Source organism: Rana temporaria, chromosome 6 (genome assembly GCF_905171775.1).
Source record: "Rana temporaria chromosome 6, aRanTem1.1, whole genome shotgun sequence".
Classification (NCBI taxonomy): domain Eukaryota; kingdom Metazoa; phylum Chordata; class Amphibia; order Anura; family Ranidae; genus Rana; species Rana temporaria.
The window spans coordinates 117,351,803-117,372,683 of NC_053494.1; the positions used below are offsets into that span (position 1 = coordinate 117,351,803).

The window sequence follows — 20,881 nt, forward strand, 5'->3', positions numbered from 1 at the left end:
CCTGCACCTGACAGTGGAGTGCCTCTAACCTGGCTGCTAATCACTTGTCCAGCTACCTCTGGGCAAGTGATCTATAGCCGGGTTACCCAGCTATCTCATCAAGTATGGCCTATCTGAGCTGGTAATAAAGGATAACAGAGAAATTTATCTTGCCAAGGAACCCTGGGAGTTATGGAAAAGGAGTTAAAGGTGCCTACTCCTGCATCTAAGCATCGTGAATAAATGGGCACTCTGCTACATAGGTGCCTGATTCTACCTTCATGTCAGCTTTCTGTGACCCTCTACAAAGCTTTTTTTTTTCAATACTAACTCAGCTGTCCCTCAAACTACTAGCATAACACTACTAAGATCTCCAAGAGAAAGACAATTAACAAAATGAGAAAAATCATTTTTTATTTTTTTTAAGGGAGCTACAATTAAACGTCATGAAATAACTGGAGACATAATTGTTGCCAGAGTGATCCATGGTGGCCTTGCTGATAGAAGTGGTAAGAAATGTCTTTATAGATCTACATATTTATTTATTTGAATGCATATAGCTATGATATTTGTACCCTATAATCTTTGTTTTTTGAGCAGCAACGCTATTTAAAAATAAAAAAATATTAATTATGTAAAGGCTTAAAATGACTAAAATAATTATAGTCTTTTTGTAAAACATGTTTTATTGCTAAAAAAACAAAAAACAAAAAAAAAACTATCATCTTGTCAAGCAAAATATAAGATAATACAGAGAAATAATAATGTTTATTACTTTTTTCACAAATGATACCCCAATTTCAGGTTTATTGTATGCTGGGGATAAACTGGTGGAAGTAAATGGTGTTCCTGTGGAAGGGTTGGAACCAGAACAAGTAATTCAGATTTTGGTAAGGTTCTAACCTTTGTTTAATGTAGAAATAGCAAAATCTAATTGTGTGACTTTTTTTGTAATTTAATTGATGACCAGTGCAAATACAGTTCCCAATTTATTAGCAAAACTTTTCCCCTCCTCCAATTCGCATAGGAGGAGATTGTGCCTGGCTCTATTGAGCCGGTTCACACATCTTACCAGCAGCTCCGGTGCAATTTTGGTCCTTTTCAGGTCCGAATTCAGCCAAAGATTCGGGCTGAAATCAGACCTGAAATGGTGAATGGAGATGCACCAAACTCCTGCGGTGAGCCACTGTGTTCTCCAGTGTGAACCCAGCCTCAAAGGCTGACTATAACCAGAAGGTTTAGCACAAAGTGCGGAGGAGTTAAAGAACCAACACCCAGCTGTCTGAAGCTGACCATACATGGATCAAAATTCCTCTGTTTCAACAGGAACTGGATGAATTTGGTTCCATCTTTGGCCATTCCTGTTCATGAAAAGTCAATTTATCGATCGACTTTTCATGAATGGCGCTACTGTAAAATGGCCATTCAATTAGCTGCAGTGCTGATCGGTGTATTCTAACAGTGGGTGGGACAAACCCGGAAATATTACCGCATCCACATTGAATGTGTGAATGGGGGAATCGGTTTTCAATTTATGACCATCTTAAGGATAATCATTCCCTCTGCACTGCCTAAGACCTGACTGAAAACACCTTCTGCTTTTGGAAAACCAGTGCCCCTCACCTTTTATTGTACTTTTTGAGTTCTCAAAACCGGATTTAGCCATTCCTATCATAAAGTTGAAAAAACTGAGAGAATATAGAGGCTGCTTTTGTTTAGCCATCTCACTTAGTATGTTAGTTGTCTAGATGCTGATCCAAGGGCTTTAATATTTTTTTAGGCACTGATCACTGACTTTCTAATCATCAAGCAACAGCCAGACAACTAGCATTTTTAGAAAGAGGCCAGAGAAGACAGCCTCCATGGTTCTCTCTGTACAGGTTTCTTTAACCACTTGCCTACCGCCGCATGCACTTTTACGTCTACAGAATGCCACGGACACTCAAATGGGCTTAGAGGTATGTCCCTTTAAATTTGCCACCGTGTGTGTGCGCTAATGCCGCAAGCTCCATGCCCGTGGGACTCGCGGACTCGATGTCTGCCAGTGTCCCGCTATCAGGTGACGGAGCTGCAAAACGGGGGGATGCCTGTGTAAACAAGGCATCTCCCTGTTCTGCCTAGTGACAAGACACTGATCTTCTGCTCCTTGTAATCGGGAGCAGCGATCAGTGTTGTGTCACAGTAAGCTCAGCACCCCCACAGTTAGAATCACTTCCTAGAACACACTTAACCCCTTCTTAGCCCCTTAGTGGTTAACCCCTTCTCTCCCAGTCAAATGTATTTATTATAAATTTGAATGGTCCCAAAATAGCGTCAAAAGTGCTCGATGTGTCCCCCATAATCGCCATTACTAGTAAATAAAAAATATTAATAAAAATGCCATAAAACTATCCCCTATTTTGTAGACCCTATAACTTTTGCGCAAGCCAATCAATAAACACTTATTGCGATTTTTTTATTTTTTTTACCAAAAGTATGTAGAAAAATATGTATCGGCCTAAATTGAAGAAAAAATTTGTTTTTTTATAGATTTTTTGGGGGATATTTATTATAGCAAAAAGTAAAACATTTTTTTTTTTTAAATTGTCTCTTTATTTTTGTTTATAGCAAAAAAAATAAAAACCACAGAGGTGATCAAATGGCACCAAAAGAAAGCTTACTTTGTGGGAAAAAAGGACTTACATTTTGTTTGGGAGCCACGTCACACGCAATTGTCAGTTAAAGCGACGCAGTGCCAAATCGCAAAAAAGTGGCCAGCCATTTGGCAGCCAAATCCTCCAGGGCTGAAGTGGTTAAAGCTGAACTTCAGGCACAAAAACTAAATTAAATATATTTGGCAATTGCCCAAAGGATATAAATCTACTTTGTGTGCACCAAATGCATCTGCAAACCCATGTATTACCTTGTTATGGTAGAGGTAGCATTACCACTGGACTGTACATAGCTTGTGTAGAAAGAACCATTGTGGGAGAGACCCAACAAGTCCTCCCACTACAGGCTTCCCGAAGAAGACTACAAGGGGGTGGATGCAAGACCAGTAACCCTGTAAAGGGAGAAAGAGTAGCAGTGACTGGTCTTTATCATAGAAAACTTGTACAGAGGCAAAGGGCAGGAGTTGACTTGCTGAAAACATACAACCCCAGGATTGAGTAAATATTTAAAAGCCTCTTGTTGTAGTTGGAGAATGTTTAGTAGCGCTCACCTCCTGAAGGGGCCACTAAAAATGTACCCAGGTCTCTGACAATAGAACAGAGGCTAACAGTCCCACAAGCACAGTCCCACACTCACCAACAATTCAGGCTCAGTCTAGGGCTCTCAACTCCTGTCCTCAGAACCCACTAACAGGCCAGATTTTAAGTATCAGGCTGGGTTCACACTACTACACTACTTTCATCCTACTTTGCTCTGCTACATTGGTCCTACATTTATCCTACATTGGTCCTACATCCATCCTACTTTCATGAACAGGATACTACTTTGGTCCGACTTCAATGATATTCAATGGGCCTGAAGTAGGATCAATGTAGGACCAAAAGTAGTACAGGGAGCATTTTCAAAGTCGGACCGACTTGTGTAGGACGCTACAAGACGCTCTCATAGGGAAACATTGAACACAGAGCAAAGTAGGATGAAAGTAGTGTAGTAGTGTGAACCCAGCCTTACCTTGGGGCGATGCATACTAGAATACTGCAATCTGCAATAGATATCTTGTAAACCTGGCCTGTTGGTGGGTCCTAAAGGACAGGAGTTGAGAACCACTGGTCTAGGGGCTGTCTTTTTTTTGTATTTATTGCTGAAGAACTTCAACAGGAGATGGTTTAGGTTTCACAGGATATGCAAAACTGATCAGTAGCAACAATAGGTGGACAAACTTCTCTATGATCAGACAGCAATGAAAACCTTCTCCACTCTATCCAAACAAAACAAATATGTTTTAGCTGGTGATGAGCTTTAAAAAATGTACCCAGTAAACTTAAATAAAACCAGGTAAGTCATAAACGTACATGATATTCCTACTTCAACATCCGAGTAAAAGTGTTAGGGGCCCACAAGCTTCACCTTTCAGTTGAGTCCATATTCACGTAAACCTGTGCTTTGTCCATGCACAACAAGCTATGTGCTATACTAGTACATTATGTGAAAACTACCTTACAACAAAGCCCTCCAGCAGCACACTGTCAGGGCGTCCATCTACACCCGGTCTTTCTTCAGGGTTTGTGGGCTCTGCTCCTTTGCTTGAACGAGCCACTGTTCATGGCACAGGGCTCTGAAAGAACAGCACAGTATGCCGTTCCTTCAGAGAGCATGCGCCAGTGATGTCACTGATGGTTTCACAAGTAAATATCTCCTAAACAGTGCACGTTTAGGAGATATTTACTGTACCCATAGCACATATGTACCCTTATTATAGGCTTACCAATAGATAAAAATCATCCATGGGAGTTTACTTCCACTTTAAAGAGAAACAGTAAAAAAAAAGGCATTTGTAACAACCCATCCTTAATTCATTATATACAGTGAGGAAAATAAGTATTTGAACACCCTGCTATTTTGCAAGTTCTCCCACTTGGAAATCATGGAGGGGTCTGAAATTGTCATCGTAGGTGCATGTCCACTGTGAGAGACATAATCAAAAAAAAAATTCCAGAAATCACAATTTATGATTTTTTAACTATTTATTTGTATGATACAGCTGCAAATAAGTATTTGAACACCTGTCTATCAGCTAGAATTCTGACCCTCAAAGACCTGTTAGTCTGCCTTTAAAATGTCCACCTCCACTCCATTTATTATCCTAAATTAGATGCACCTGTTTGAGGTCATTAGCTGCATAAAGACACCTGTCCACCCCATACAATCAGTAAGAATCCAACTACTAACATGGCCAAGACCAAAGAGCTGTCCAAAGACACTAGAGACAAAATTGTACACCTCCACAAGGCTGGAAAGGGCTACGGGGAAATTGCCAAGCAGCTTGGTGAAAAAAGGTCCACTGTTGGAGCAATCATTAGAAAATGGAAGAAGCTAAACATGACTGTCAATCTCCCTCGGACTGGGGCTCCATGCAAAATCTCACCTCGTGGGGTCTCAATGATCCTAAGAAAGGTGAGAAATCAGCCCAGGACTACACGGGAGGAGCTAGTCAATGACCTGAAAAGAGCTGGGACCACCGTTTCCAAGGTTACTGTTGGTAATACACTTAGGCCCCGTACACACGACCAAACATGTATGCTGAAACTGGTCCGCGGGCCAGTTTCAGCAGACATGTTTGGTCGTGTGTGGGCGCGAGCGGGCCGAATTCCAGCAAACATTTGCCCGCCGGGCCTTTTCCCAGCGGACAAATATTCCTGGACGTGTTTTAAAACCGTCCGCTGGAATCCTGCCCGCTCGGACATGTACGGTCGTCAGTACAGACCTACCGTACATGTCCAGGCGCCCGCCGTCCCTCGCATGCGTCGAATGACTTCGACGCATGCGTGGAAGCCTTTAAATGGCAGGCCCGCCCACGTCTCCGCGTTATCGCCGCGTCATCGTCGCAGCGACGACGCGGACACGCCCCGCGTATTGTTTACGCGCGGACTTCTGTACGATGGTGTGTACAACCATCGTACAGAAGCCCTCTGGCAGACATGTACGGTGAAAACGGTCCGACGGACCGCTTTCACCGTACATGTTTGTTCGTGAGTACCCGGCCTAAGACGTCATGGTTTGAAATCATGCATGGCACGGAAGGTTCCCCTGCTTAAACCAGCACATGTCAAGGCCCATCTTAAGTTTGCCAATGACCATTTGGATGATCCAGAGGAGTCATGGGAGAAAGTCATGTGGTCAGATGAGACCAAAATAGAACTTTTTGGTCATAATTCCACTAACCGTGTTTGGAGGAAGAAGAATGATGAGTACCATCCCAAGAACACCATCCCTACTGTGAAGCATGGGGGCGGTAGCATCATGCTTTGGGGGTGTTTTTCTGCACATGGGACAGGGACTGCACTGTATTAAGGAGAGGATGACCGGGGCCATGTATTGCGAGATTTTGGGCAACAACCTCCTTCCCTCAGTTAGAGCTTTGAAGATGGGTCGAGGCTGGGTCTTCCAACATGACAATGACCCGAAGCACACAGCCAGGATAACCAAGGAGTGGCTCTGTAAGAAGCATATCAAGGTTCTGGCGTGGCCTAGCCAGTCTCCAGACCTAAACCCAATAGAGAATCTTTGGAGGGAGCTCAAACTCCGTGTTTCTCAGCGACAGCCCAGAAACCTGACTGATCTAGAGAAGATCTGTGTGGAGGAGTGGGCCAAAATCCCTCCTCCAGTGTGTGCAAACCTGGTGAAAAACTACAAGAAACGTTTGACCTCTGTAATTGCAAACAAAGGCTACTGTACCAAATATTAACATTGATTTTCTCAGGTGTTCAAATACTTATTTGCAGCTGTATCATACAAATAAATAGTTAAAAAAATCATACATTGTGATTTCTGGATTTTTTTTTTTGATTATGTCTCTCACAGTGGACATGCACCTACGATAACAATTTCAGACCCCTCCATGATTTCCAAGTGGGAGAACTTGCAAAATAGCAGGGTGTTCAAATACTTATTTTCATCACTGTATAATGTATTGTAGCAATTTAACATAATCAATAATAATATGTTTTTTATTAGAATGGCCCTGCCTCTCAGAGATGGATGTGTGTTCTGATATCTAGTTGTATTCTCTACCTGGTAAAGCAGAACTGTCATCCAAGTGTCAGGATGTGGGCCCCTGTAGAGGCTGACCTGTCCACTCCTTGGGCTCAATGCTGATAACAAACACTCTGTATGAATTTAAATGTGCATTGTATGAATGAAAATTTGTAAATTTAAAAAAAGCCTTAATTTTCCTTAAAGGGTTTGTGAACTGATTTGTAGAAGTCTATGCCAGACCCTCTATTAGAGCCTAGCATAGCACACTGTGTAAAGCATTTTTAAAAACGAGCAGTGTAAATACCAATTTCAGCTGTCTTCAGGCCGGTCACATGACTAGAGGCCGCTTTCCAGCTCCAGGTTATGACAGTTTTTGAAGTGTCTGTTGTCAGCATTGAGGTCAGGTTGTAGATAATATGGTTTTACATCTTAACAGTCAGCCTGGCCCTATGACAGGGAGTAAATACAAATTCAACAATTTCTGAAATGTAAGGCTGCATTATAATAACAATTCTGGGATGGATATATTAGCTCAGTGCCCTATTTCTCACCAGTTTTCTTTAAACGTTTGTTATTGTGTTTTTTTGTCTGTTTGATAAACTGTAACTGCAATAAATAGGGTGTGTCATTCACAGGTGCATTCTGAAGGAACAATTGTATTTAAACTCATTCCTGTTGGTGATCGTACTGTGAGCAGTCACACAACGGTAAGACTGACCTTTCATCTTCCTTTGGTGTAAATGTAATATATGTAATAAAGCAGTGTTGCCATAAGTACTACGAGCAGATACATTTTAGTTTTTGTTGATAATACAACATAATGGCATTTATTAATTAGAATAAATTAGAAAAACTCAATACATGTGTAGCATTGCCCCCATAGGACCCGCTGAGTGTTGTGGTCCACCCTGCCCAGCCCGGCATTCACTCCTCAGTCACTTCAAGGCAATGAACAGTCTATATGCTTGTTTTAGTTTATTTTATTGATGGAATTTAGCTTATATGTGGTGAGGGAAATATGGGATGCTCAGTGAATTGTGTTTAAAATAAAACTCAATTCAACCCTGGATTCATATCCAGGAACTTTGTTATGCTGAGGTACTATTTGAATATCTTTATTTTCTTTTTTCCCTGTAATTCCCTTGTTTTTAAGCTCTAGACACTGTTGATACATTCAGACCTATGGAAAGAGGAGTGTATGGGATGCTGAGAGTAGTTACATTATAAGACATCTGTACTTCAGTTAATTTATATTTATTTGGTCATCTCTTTCTCTGTTGGCTCTTATTTAGTAGACTGTATAGGCAAGTGGTCCATTTAAAACAAGTATGAAAACTGCATCCAGAATTGCTTTCTAGTTTAGTTTTTGGAGTAATATTTGAAAGGGGTGGTGACAAAAGTAACTTGTACAGAAGAGTGTCATTATTTCCATGAGTCTAGGTCAGGGGTCCCCAAACGTTATCAACTAATTAAACTCTTCCACAGCTCAGTAACTCCCGATTCCAGACAAATATTTACTATAGTTCCAGATCCAAGGTTTCCTCCTTTGTTTACAGTATGTTCTAACAAGAAACCTTGCAATGCTGACTGGTCAATATCATGACTGTAGATCTTTGGTACATGGCTCTACTAAAGTCAAGAGAAGGTCTGCGTGCAGGCTCAGGCAGCACCACAGAGACTTTCGCCACAAAAGGCTGCACACCAGAGGAGGCCTCAGATCTGGAGCCAATGTAAGTAAGCAGCTGGGACGGTAGGGAATGGGGGTAAGGGGGAAAATTTTGTAAAAGTTGATATGAAGGTACAGCCATAGTCTTAGGCCCCGTACACACGACCGGATCTATCCGCTGGGATTGATCCGCGGATCAGTTCCAGCAGATAGATCCGGTCGTGTGTACGTCCGAGTGGACATTTCCCAGCGGATAAAAATCCAGCCGACGGATTCCCAGCAGATAAAAATTTCTTAGCATGCTAAGAAATCTATCCGCTTGAATCCAGTCCAGCGGACTGATCCGGTCGTCTGTACAGACTCACCGGATCAGTCCGTCCGCTCCTATCCCTGGCATGCGTCGTAATGATTTGACGCATGCGTGGAAGTATTTACCTTCAGGGTCGCGGCCACGTCACCGCGGATGTATTCCGCGGGGATTTCGATCTGATGGTGTGTACAGCCATCAGATCCAAATCCGCCAGATCTCGTGTGTACAAGGCCTAAGAAAAAAAAAGATGTCATTATAATTTTTAGATTTATGTTTTACTTGTATTGCCTTTTCTTGATTTCAGCTATTTGTCCGAGCCATGGCAGATTACTGGCCTCAGCAGGACCCAGCTATTCCCTGTGCTGATGCTGGTTTACCTTTCAAAAGAGGGGAAATCTTGCAAATAGTTGACCAGAGTGACTCCATGTGGTGGCAAGCTAGAAAATCTTCTGATCTCAGTAGGTGTGCAGGCCTCATCCCATCTAACCACCTTCTCAAAAGGTAATTGTTGCCATGTTTACTGCTAGAAAAGTCTAAAATATCTGTCACTGCATTACATTTTTCTTGAAGGATTATTGAACAGTATTTAAATAGTATAATAAGGAAGATTACAGTGCAGCCATTTTAAGTATTTAAAATATACTTTATTCATGTTCCAGGAAACAACGAGAATTTTGGTGGTCTCAGCCCTTCATGTCTCACGCTTGTCTTAAAGCATCACAATGTGAGTATCTCCCTTTTTCTTGGCTGCCACTTTCCCACATATATAAATTCTTGCTACAATCAAAGGTAGAGCTGCCTGGGGCCTCATGGGTATGCTAAAATGTTCTGCAATTTAATGCTCAATAAAGTACTTCAATGTTAGCATTTAGGCTGGTTTCACACAATTGCGCATTGGATACAAGTTTCTCTATGGAGCCGGTTCACACATTTCTGCAGCGGCTCCGGTGCAAATCGCAGTCTTTTGGTCTGTTTTTGGTCTGAATAAAGCCCAAAATTAGGTCTGAAATCTGACCTGAAACAGTGCGTGGAAACGCACCAGACTCCTTCTGTGAACTGGAGCATGCTGCAGTGTGAATCCGACCTCTGACTTTTATTTTAAAGCAGTGGCAAACTTGTATTGCTCTCAGTAAAGTTTTCCTTTAATATTATCAGTTTATACATATACTCCCTGTATCTGGAAGCAGTGTTTTATTTTATGTCACTATTTGCAAAGGGTGAATGACTTCAAAACGCACGCGCCAATGATGTCATCGGTTGCATATACGGTACATTTAGGAGATATTTACAGTACCTATAGGTAAGCCTTATTATAGGATTACCTATAAGTACAAGTAAGAGATGGGAGTTTACTCACACTTTAAGTAAACCTGTGCTTTCTCCATGCACAACAAGCTAAAGCAGACAAAGGTTGTTCTAATAGTATTGTGACTGACATAAACAAAGAGTTCTGGAGCATTGGAATATTGAAAATTCCAGGTCAGAACATCTATCTCTTTCATGCATGAGGATCAGCCTGCACATGCCATAGTTTGAAACCATAAATAACCATTTACAAGTATAGGTCTGTTTGCCCTTATTGATGAAGATTGAAGCGGATGATTTCTATGGGCTATTAAAATATTACTCTTTGCTATCTCAAATTTATTAAGCCTTTTAGGTTGATTTGAAGAGGAAGGTAATGCAATTTTTTTTGGTACGTATTAGTTCTTCCCTTTATTCTATGTCTATTAATAAAACATAAAAGAGAAATCGCACTGAGAAATCATTACAATCATCTGGCACACCAAACAAATATAAATCAAAAGTGCAGCGCTATTTAGAACAAAATACTTAATTTGACATAAAATAAGATATACGCGAGTCCTTGCACAAGTGCACAAATAATATAAATAATAGTCCCAAAAAAATGAAAATAACAAACAGTCCCAATTAATGAATAAATGACTGGATGAAGATCTTCATCTGCAAAATGTGTTGGTTCTCCAAACACAAGCAAAATAAGTGAGTTTGAAGCTTTGGTGCATGCAGAGAACTATGATTTAATTGGTATTGCTGAATCTTGGCTGGACTATTACTATTCCTGGCTATGCTCTCTTTTTGAGAGACAGGGTAAAAAGTAAAGGTGGTGATGTTTGTCTGTATGTGAGAAGTGATCTCACAGCGAGTGTGAAAGATAAAAAAGACTGGGACAGTGATAATGGGGATTTTAACTACTCTGGAATTGTCTGGAGTAATGACACTGCAGGAACAATTGAAGGGCAAACATTTATAAACCTATTACCTAAGACAATTTTATGGTAAAGTTCAAAGAGGCCCTGACTAGGAATGATGCTCTGCAGGACCTGGTAATCCCAAACCATGCAGAACTTATTTTTATAGTTCATATAAAAGAAAATCTGGGTAGCAGTGACCATAACATGATTTCATTTAATGTTAGCTGTAAACAACAAGCACATACTGGAAAGATAAAAACACTTAACATTTCAGAAATGGGAATTTTCCAAGGATGAGGGCTGCTCTCCAAGACTTGAGGGAATATTGCCATTGATGAACACAGAACAGAAATGCAATTTTTTCAAAGTGACTGCATGTGTATTCACTGCAAAGTATATTCCCATGGGCGATAAGTTTAAAAGACTAAAAATAAAACCTATGTGGCTCATGGCCAAAGTTAAAAAAACAAAAAATAATAAAAGTAAAGAACTTAAAAAAAGAAACATGAAGGAACACTATCATTGTTTAAATGTTATAACAGAATATGTAAAAAGGAAATCAAGGCCACAAAATTTCAAAACGAATGACAGATTGCAAAAAAAGTAGGACAAACCCTCAAAAATACTTCAAATATAATTATAGTAAAAAGGTCAGGTCTGAACATGTACACCCTTTACAAAACAATATAGAGTGGATGACTGGGGACAAAGGGAAGGCAAACAAAATTAAACAAAGGAAATTGTGGCGCTGCAAATTAGTAACACATGGGTAGAGAAAAAGTCCGCTGAATAAGTGATGAATCCTTGTTACAAAAAATAAAAGAAAATTCAAAAAATATAAAATGACAAAAATAAAATAAAAATAAAATGAATGAACCTGGGAATGATGAGTGATGCGATGGGTCTTGGAGGGAGAGACACTGTTCTGTGATGAGCTGATTGTCCCAAAAACGCTGTCCTAGGGCAAGCCTTCCAAAGCAGGGGAGACCAGAGCAGGGACTCCAAACATGTATACAGGATAAGAAAAAACAGAGGGCATCTCCAGGTTAAACGTTTAAGAAGCTTTTTTAATACACAGACAACAGTGTTAACTTACATTATAAAATCTTAAAATCCAGTGTGGAAGTTGACTCGATCAATGCTGAGGGGGGCGGGTGGAAGGGACGTCAATCCGGGCTGGTTGTTTTGCTGTTTTTGCTCTCGGGTATCTCTCCTAAGCCAGTCAGTCCTTTTGCTGTAAAAACAGCTGGTCCGGAGGGATAGTGGAAACGAGGCCCGGAGCTCAGCGCCTCGTTTCCACTATCCCTCCGGACCAGCTGTTTTTACAGCAAAAGGACTGACTGGCTTAGGAGAGATACCCGAGAGCAAAAACAGCAAAACAACCAGCCCGGATTGACGTCCCTTCCACCCGCCCCCCTCAGCATTGATCGAGTCAACTTCCACACTGGATTTTAAGATTTTATAATGTAAGTTAACACTGTTGTCTGTGTATTAAAAAAGCTTCTTAAATTTTTAACCTGGAGGCGCCCTCTGTTTTTTCTTATCCTGTAAACAAAATGAAATACCTTCTTCAGCTCTATGTATACAAAGGAGCATGGGGGAGCTCATCACCATAATGGGGATTATATTGACACAGCCCCAAATGATACACAATGGTTCAAAATTAACAGGTCCAGAAATATTTAAATAGAATAAAGGTGAATAAAGAACCTGGACTAGATTGCATGCACCCACATATCCTAAAAGAATTGAGCTCTGTCATTTCAAAGCCATTCTTTCTAATTTTTAGGGACTCTTTAATGACTGGAATAGTACCACTGGATTGACGTAAGGCCAATGTGGTGCCTATGTTTAAAAAGGGATCAAAGTCTTAACCAAGTAACCATAGAGCTGTTAGTTTAACTTCTATAGTTGGGAAGATGCTGGAGAGTTAAATAAAAGACCACATAGATACATTTTTGCTGGAAAAAATATTTTAAGCAACAGAAGTTGTCACACATTTTGTTTTAGGAAGACCTTAGACAAAGGAGTATAAAGTAAAACAGGCCAGTCCAGTGGACAACAAGTTCCAGCCCTCAATGGCCTCAATCGAGATATCCACGGGATGCAGATGTAGACCAAGTGCCGCGCCGTGCTGCAGCTCTCAGCAAAAGATTCGGAAGATTCAAAGAACAAAAACGAACAGCAGTTTAAAGTTGAAAGTAATTTATTGCACAAACAAAAATAGAATACTTACATGTTAGGTTCTTGACAATCAGCACGGGATTAGGTGGAAACACCATAGGAAAGCTTGCAAATGTCAGCAGTTGTGGTGTCATGCCGGTTCAGATACCACAGCTGCTGACATTCGCAAGCTTTCCTATGGTGTTTCCACCTAATCCCATGTTTATGGTCAAGAACCTACCATGTAAGTGTGCTATTTTTGTTTGTTCGATAAATTACCTTTAACCTGCTAACAAGGATCCCGCACTGCTGGATCCCGCACTGCTGTGCTAGACAAAGAAACGGCTGTGGACGTAGTATACTTGGATTTTGCAAAAGCTTTTGACACAGTTTCCCACTTACGGCTAATGTATAAGGTAAAGTCTACAAGCTTGAAAAAATCAGTTTGTAAAATGGATAGAAAACTGGCTAAAAGACCAAATTCAGAGAGCAGTGATTAATGATTCATACTCTAAATTGTCTAGGGTTGTTAGTGGTGTACCCCAAGGTTCAGTGTTGGGACCCATACTTTTTATTATAGTTATAAACGATATAGTGTCTGGGATTAAATGTACCATTTCAGTCTTTGCAGATGACACCGAGCTATGCAGTGGAATAACGTCCTTACAGGATGTCTCCAATTTACAAGCCAACCTCAATGCTCTGTCTAATTGGGTGACTATATGGCAGATGAGGTTTAATGTTGATAAATGTAAAGTTATGCACTTGGAGGCTAAGAATATACAACTGGGTAGAGCTGCACGATTCATCGTTAAAGAATCAATTTTGTTTCTACAACCCTCCCGATCTTAAAAAAGCACTTCCCTGATTCTATGTAACAAATGCAAAGTTCTCTGCTCACTTCTGACAGCTGACAAAAACGAAATGAAAAAAATCATGACAGCCTGCCAAGTTTATCTCAAAATCGGAGCTAAGGAGAAACATTGTAACACTCTGTACTTTTAAGTGGGGTACACACTATAATAAAACCGGGCGAAAGTTGTCCGATTTTTTCTTGATGTTTCACAGCAAATCAGAACCGATGAAAGAAAATTTGTATGAATATGTTTTTTTTTTTTGGCTGCTGTTTTTTTTTTGTTTTTTGACCATACATGCGCACTTTCTTTTCTGATTGTTCTTGTACGAAAATGGTACACAATGTGCCGGATTCAAAGAGATTTGCGCATTATTTACGGAGGCGCAGGGCAACGTTTTTGCCCTGCGCCCCCGCAAATTTGCTCCGCTGCCCTTGATTCACGGAGCAGAAGCTCCGTAAATTGCGCGGGCGCAGGAGCACACAATTTAAATGATCCCGTAGGGGGCGGGAATCATTTAAATTAGGCGAGTTCCCGCGCCGATCGTAGAGTGCATGCTCCGTTGGGAAACTTTCCCAACGTGCATTGCGGCAAATGACGTCGCAAGGACGTAATTTGCTTCAAAGTGAACGTGAATGGCGTCCAGCGCCATTCAGGATTCACTTACGCAAACTACGTAAAATTCAAATTTCGCAACGCGGGAACGACGGGTATACGTAACATGGGCTGCCCCTGCTAATAGCAGGGGCAGCCTTGCGCGAAAACCGACGTACGCAAACTACGTAAATTGCGTACGCAGGGCTCGCGCAACGTTGTGAATCGGTGTTAGTATGCAATTTGCATACTATACACTGAGCACAACGGGAACGCTACCTAGCGGCCACCGCAAGAATGCAGCCTAAGATATGCGGGCATAAGAGCCTTATGCCGCGCAGATCTTAGGCTGCAGTCGGCGTAACGAGGTTCCTGAATCAGGAGCACTCATTACGCCGGGGCAAGTAAGCAATTGCGCTGTGTAACCTATGGTTACACAGGCGCAATTGCTTCTTGAATCTACCCCATTAAAACTAACATTGTTTGTTCTGTTCCCATACGAGAACATTTTTGGAGTTTGTCCTTTTGGGAACTTTCATCCGAAAATTTCGGAATCGGCTGTCAAAAGTTGTGCACACACTATACGAAAATCGTACGAAAATTCTTTGGATGAAAAATGTTCGCCCGATTTTCTATAGTGTGTACAAGCCTTTAGATCAAAGGAATTAACTTCGGTCTGTAAATCAGGTCAGTTTAACCCCTTAAAGACTAAAAAAAAATCTGACATTTGTTGCTTACAAGTTAAAATCTGTAGTTTTTGCTAGAAAATTACTTAGAACCCCCAAACATTCTATTAATTTTTTTAGCAGAGACCCTAGATAAATAGAATAAAATGGCGGTTCTTGCAATATGTTATGTCACACTGTATTTGCGCACCGGTCTTTCAAACGGAATTTTTGGGGAAAAAATACACTTTAATTAATAAAATAAACGGTAAACAAGTTAGTCCAATTTTTTGGTGTAATGTGAAAGATGGTGTTACGCAGCGAGAATCATAAGAGAATCATGATCTTTATGCTGAGCAAAAAAATCGTGATTCTCATTTAAGCCAGAATCGTGCAGCCCTACAACTGGGGGAATCAATGGTGGGGAAGGATCTGGGTGTTATGGTAGATCAAAAGTTTGACAATGGCATGCAATGCCAAGCTGCAGTCTCCAAGTGAGCAAAATCCTTTCTTGTATTAAGAGAGGTATAGACTCTATATAAAATATAGAGAGAGAGATATCATTTTGCTCCTGTACAAATCATTAGTAGGACTTCATCTGGAATATGCAGTTCAGTTTTGGGCACCAGTTCACAAAAAGGAGATTGGGGAACTGGAGAAAGTGCAGAGAAGGGCAAACAAACTAATAAGAGGCATGGAGGAGCTCAGCTATGGGGAAAGATTAGAGGAACTGAATTTATTTTCTCTTGAGAAGAGGAGATTAAGGGGGGAGGATATGATCAATAAGTATTAATACATAAGTGGTCCATAGAGTGAACTTGGTGTTGAGTTATTCACTTTAAGGTCAGTACAGAGGACAAGGGGGCACTCTTTATGTCTGGAGAAAAAGAGATTTAATCTCAAAATATGGAAAAGTTTCTTCACAGTAAGAGCTGTGAAAATGTGAAATAGACTTTCTCAAGAGCTGGTTCTGTCCATATAAGTAGATTGCTTTTAAAATGGTCTGGATTCTTTCCTAAATCTACATAATATAACTGGATACTAACATTTATAGGTAAAGTTGCTCTAGGGAATATCCGATTGCCTCTTAAGGGATCAGGAAGGATTTTTTTTACTGCTGGAGCAAATTGGTTCATGCTCTGCTGTTTTTTTTCCTTTTTATTTCCCTTTTATTGGTTGAATTAGATGGACTTGTATCTTTTTTTTCAACCAGACTAACTATGTAACCACGACACCTAAAGTGCTCCACCACCTTGTGCACAGTGAAACTCTTACCAGAGCAAGTGGACAAAAAAAAGTGCACTTGTGTATCCGTATGGTACCCGGTCGAGATAGGTTCCACTACACCCTCATGGGTGCTTCATCCATCAAGGTATTCAACCATAACATAGGAAGAGAGCCTGCCCATGTCTGTGTGATCGCTTCACTAAAGACTTGCAACAGTACAATCCATAATGCACAGTCTCACACAGAACATAGAATACAGTCCTCACACTAACCAACTCAGGCTTCCCAGATTCATACCTTGTCCAAAGGAAAGTCCATTTAGCTCAAGTCCAGTAATGGTTGGTTCCTAGTTCCAGGGAGAATCCCAACAGGGTGACCATAAGGGGGCCATGTGCTCCAGCAAGACTACATGGTGCAGCAGTCCTTCCTCTGTAATCCCATGTGGAAGAGAACCCAGACCTCAAGTCCTCCCCTTGTATTTATGTGGCTTACAAAAGAGGGCAGGGCCCAAGAAAACCCAGGAAAGATCTGAGACACAGTTAACCCCTTCCCATCCCGGGCAGCCTAAACTAACTAAATACAGCTACACAGTGCAATTAATAAAACAGCAGTAGAATCATATGACATGTGGTCCTGAGAGATTGGCATAGAGGGGGGGAGAGGGGAAGGGGACGGAGGGTGGGTGATCGGAGAGGGGAACAAGTAGGGAGGATCCGTACCCCCACACATATAAGATCGATCTCCTGGGAAATTCCAGGAGACAATGTGTGGGAGGGGCGCTGAGTGCTACACCTCATCCAAAAGAACCGACGGGTAGGGGATACCGAGGATCCCCACGGTTCAGAGGCGATGCATGGGCCTAGGCAAGGGGGGGGGAGGGGGGATCGAGGGGTGGGTTTGGAAGGGGAGAGAATATTCTCCCCCTTCAAAATAGGGAGGGAACAGGGAAAATGGCTTCCAGGGGATCTATTAGAAAGTCCAGCACGTTCATGGAACGATCCAGTAATAGGAAATGACGGAAGTTAAATTTTTATCCTATAATGTAAAGGGTCTAAATTCAGCTGTCAAAAGACTAAAAGTCCTGGCCGAGCTGGAGCACCTCAGAGCGGATGTGGTATTTATCCAAGAATCTTACTTGACCATTGACGCAAACATTAAATTATACTCCCCGGCGTACCCCGTTTGGTTTTATGGTGACTCCATCTCCAAACGAGCAAGGGGTGTGGCTATCGGGTTTACAAGAGGCTTTGGATTCACGCTTGAGGCGAGGCTGACGGACCCCGAAGGGAGATTTTTATTTCTCAAAATAAAGTTCGAAAATGTAATCTATACTCTAGCAAATATATATGCACCAAACGTATACCCAACCCAATACTTAGGTAAAATTTTGGGAAAACTGAATAATTTTGCTGAGGGATACATAATACTGATGGGGGATTTAAACTTTGTATTTAATCCGACAGAAGATAGTACGTTCCGTGGGAAGGTGACAAAAAATGAGCATTTGCAGAGAATCAAACATAAGCTACACGAACGCCAATTAGTGGACGTTTGGCGGATTTTTCATCCAAAAGAACATGACTACACATTTTTCTCCCCTCCCCACGGAACGTACTCTAGAATAGACTACATCTTGGCAGATCACGGGCTGCTAGACTCTATCACAGAGACTGAAATTGGAATCATGACGGTGTCTGACCATGCTCCAATAACAATGAAAATTATATTATCTACACAAAAGAGGCAGCGGCCGGTGTGGCGCCTAGATGATAGCCTGATTCGAGATGAAGGAGGGGCTAGAAGAGTGGAGGCCGAACTAAAACAATTCTTTCATATCAACGATACAGCGGGGATTTCCAGCGCAACCCTTTGGGAGACGCACAAAGCGTATATTAGAGGAATTTTAATTGCCGAGGCCGCTAAAAAAAAAAAAGAAAGGAAAAATAAAGCCAACTCCCTGAGGAAAGAGATAGAGACCCTAGAAAGTAAACACAAAGAGCAAAGATTAAAAGAGACCTACCTTAATCTAACCCTGAAAAGAGATGCACTTAAGGAAATCATGGAACAGGAAGCAAGGTACAAACTAAACTGCATCTCCAAGGAGAGGTACATATGGGGTAATAAACCAAGTAAGCTGTTAGCCAAAATGGCCCAAAAAAAGAAAACTAGGAACTACATTGAAAAAATTAAGGGGAAAAATGGGAACTTGGTTCATGCAACTCCCGAAATCGCAGACAGTTTCAAAAACTATTACGATGAATTATACACAATAAAACACCCAGGTTTGCAGGAAGGGGAAAGGGAAGAAGAGACTAGAGACTTTCTTGTAAAGGCAGGACTCCCTAGATTGGAGGAGATGGAGAGTTTGGATATGGATCGCCCCATAACCGAGGCAGAAATTAAAATAGCACTAAATACCACCACGGGCGGAAAAAGCCCGGGTCCGGACGGGTTCTCAACCATGTACTATAAGAGATTTAGCAATATACTGATTCCAAGGTTGTGCAAATACTTTAATGGGCTAGGCTCCGAATTCGAAGCCAGCAGTGAAGCAACAGCGGCCGTGATCGCGCTAATATTGAAAGAAGGGAAGGACAGCACTCTCTGTTCGGGATACAGGCCTATCTCGCTGTTAAATGCAGACATCAAGCTGTTTGCCAAAATCCTTGCAGGACGCCTGAAGGGGGTTATGCACTCTTTGGTGCACCCCGACCAGGTAGGATTTGTACCCAACAGAGAGGGCAAAGACAATAGCCTAAGGGCAATTCTCCTGCTTCAGACCATTAGGCAGAATAAATCCCCCGGTCTACTCCTGTCAGTTGACGCTGAGAAAGCTTTTGACAGGGTAGACTGGGGGCTTATGACGGAGACCCTTACTACCATGGGAATAGGATATAGGATGTCCCGTTGGATTAAAACACTGTACCTCCATCCTACCGCAAAAATTAAAATAAACGGAACGCTATCGGAACCATTCGAAATGAAAAATGGAACAAGGCAGGGGTGCCCCCTGTCACCCCTTCTCTTCATACTATCATTGGAGCCACTGTTGGCTACTATCCGTAAGGATCCCGATATCAATGGAGTAGGAGTAGACGGGGAGGAACATAAATTATCGGCCTTCGCCGATGATATTTTATTTTATGTAACCAACCCGATCAAATCCATTTCAAAGCTCACCAAAGTATTGAAACAATACGGGAATATTTCTAACTTTAAAATAAATATAAATAAATCAGAAATTTTGAATATTAATCTAAATAAAAGTGAGGTAGGATTAGTAAAAGAAGTCTGTGCCTTTCCCTGGACTAAAGAACTAAAGTACCTAGGTATTAAACTTGCCAATACAGTACAGAAGATGTATAAAATAAACTATGTTCCCTTACTAAATGAGATCAAGAACGAATTAAAAAACACGGCAAATAAACCTATATCATGGATCGGACGTATAAATATGCTGAAGATGGTCGTAGTCCCAAAAATTCTTTATAAATTTTTACTGGTACCAATCGCCCTTCCACAGCAATTTCTGAGCATTCTGAATACCTTGCTACTAAACTATGTATGGAAAAACAAGAAGCATAGAATTTCTCTCTCCACACTAAAACAGGGAAAGCTGCATGGCGGGTTGGGTGTTCCGGACATCAAAAGTTACTATAAAGCGGCGGTCCTATCGCGGGCGGTTGAATGGGCCCGTGACAGGCCAGATAAAAGATGGGTGCAAATTGAGAAGGCGTTAACTAACAAACATTTGAATAATATCATATGGATCCCTACACAACACAGAGCACTAGATCACAAAACACATGAAATAACAAGACACACATTAAGATTATGGGATAGAACTCAGGCACAACTAGAGGGGAAATTTAATTCCCCACTAATGAATTTAAAAGAAAATCCTTATTTTGCCCCTGGGGAAAACAAAATTGGAGGGAATTGGATTAGGAAAGACACAGTGCACTTAGGAGATATTATTAATGACGGAGAGATAATGACCTACGGAGATTTGAAGTCCAAAACGGACTACTGGAATCTCGATAGGTGGCATTATTCCCAGCTGCATCACTTTGTGCGGCACCTCCCCCGCCCATTACGGACGGAGGCGGAGCTGACTCCACTTGAGAGGATTTGTAAATCCAAGAATTCAAAGGGCACTATCACTAAACTCTACGGGATATTGGTCAAGATAGGGTCTCGGGGAGAAACACCCTTTATAGATAAATGGGAAAGAGAGTTAGGTATCACGAGAGGGACAAACACTTTTCAGAGGATCATTCAATTAACTCACTCATCTGCTGTAGATGTTCGCACAGCCGAAGCAAATTACAAGTGCCTCTCAGGGTGGTATATCACCCCTGATAAAGCTAATAAATTTAAAGCAAGCCAGTCCGCTGAGTGTTGGCGGGGTTGCTCAGAAATAGGCACGATGGCCCATTTATGGTGGCTATGCCCAAAAATTCAAAGCTACTGGGACACAATATTGACCCAAATAAAGGTTATAACGGGGGAGGAGATAA

At 41.4% G+C, this 20,881-nt stretch overlaps 1 protein-coding gene across 1 annotated transcript in view; it reads left to right on the forward strand.

Annotated features, from left to right (window-relative positions):
• MPP4 (membrane palmitoylated protein 4) overlaps positions 1-20,881 on the forward strand; it is an 89,129-nt gene that overhangs the window by 32,754 nt on the left and 35,494 nt on the right. Inside the window, 5 exon segments of the mRNA XM_040357240.1 lie at positions 407-488; positions 784-869; positions 7,302-7,373; positions 8,947-9,143; positions 9,302-9,366. Of these exon segments, the coding sequence (XP_040213174.1) occupies positions 407-488; positions 784-869; positions 7,302-7,373; positions 8,947-9,143; positions 9,302-9,366 (502 nt within the window).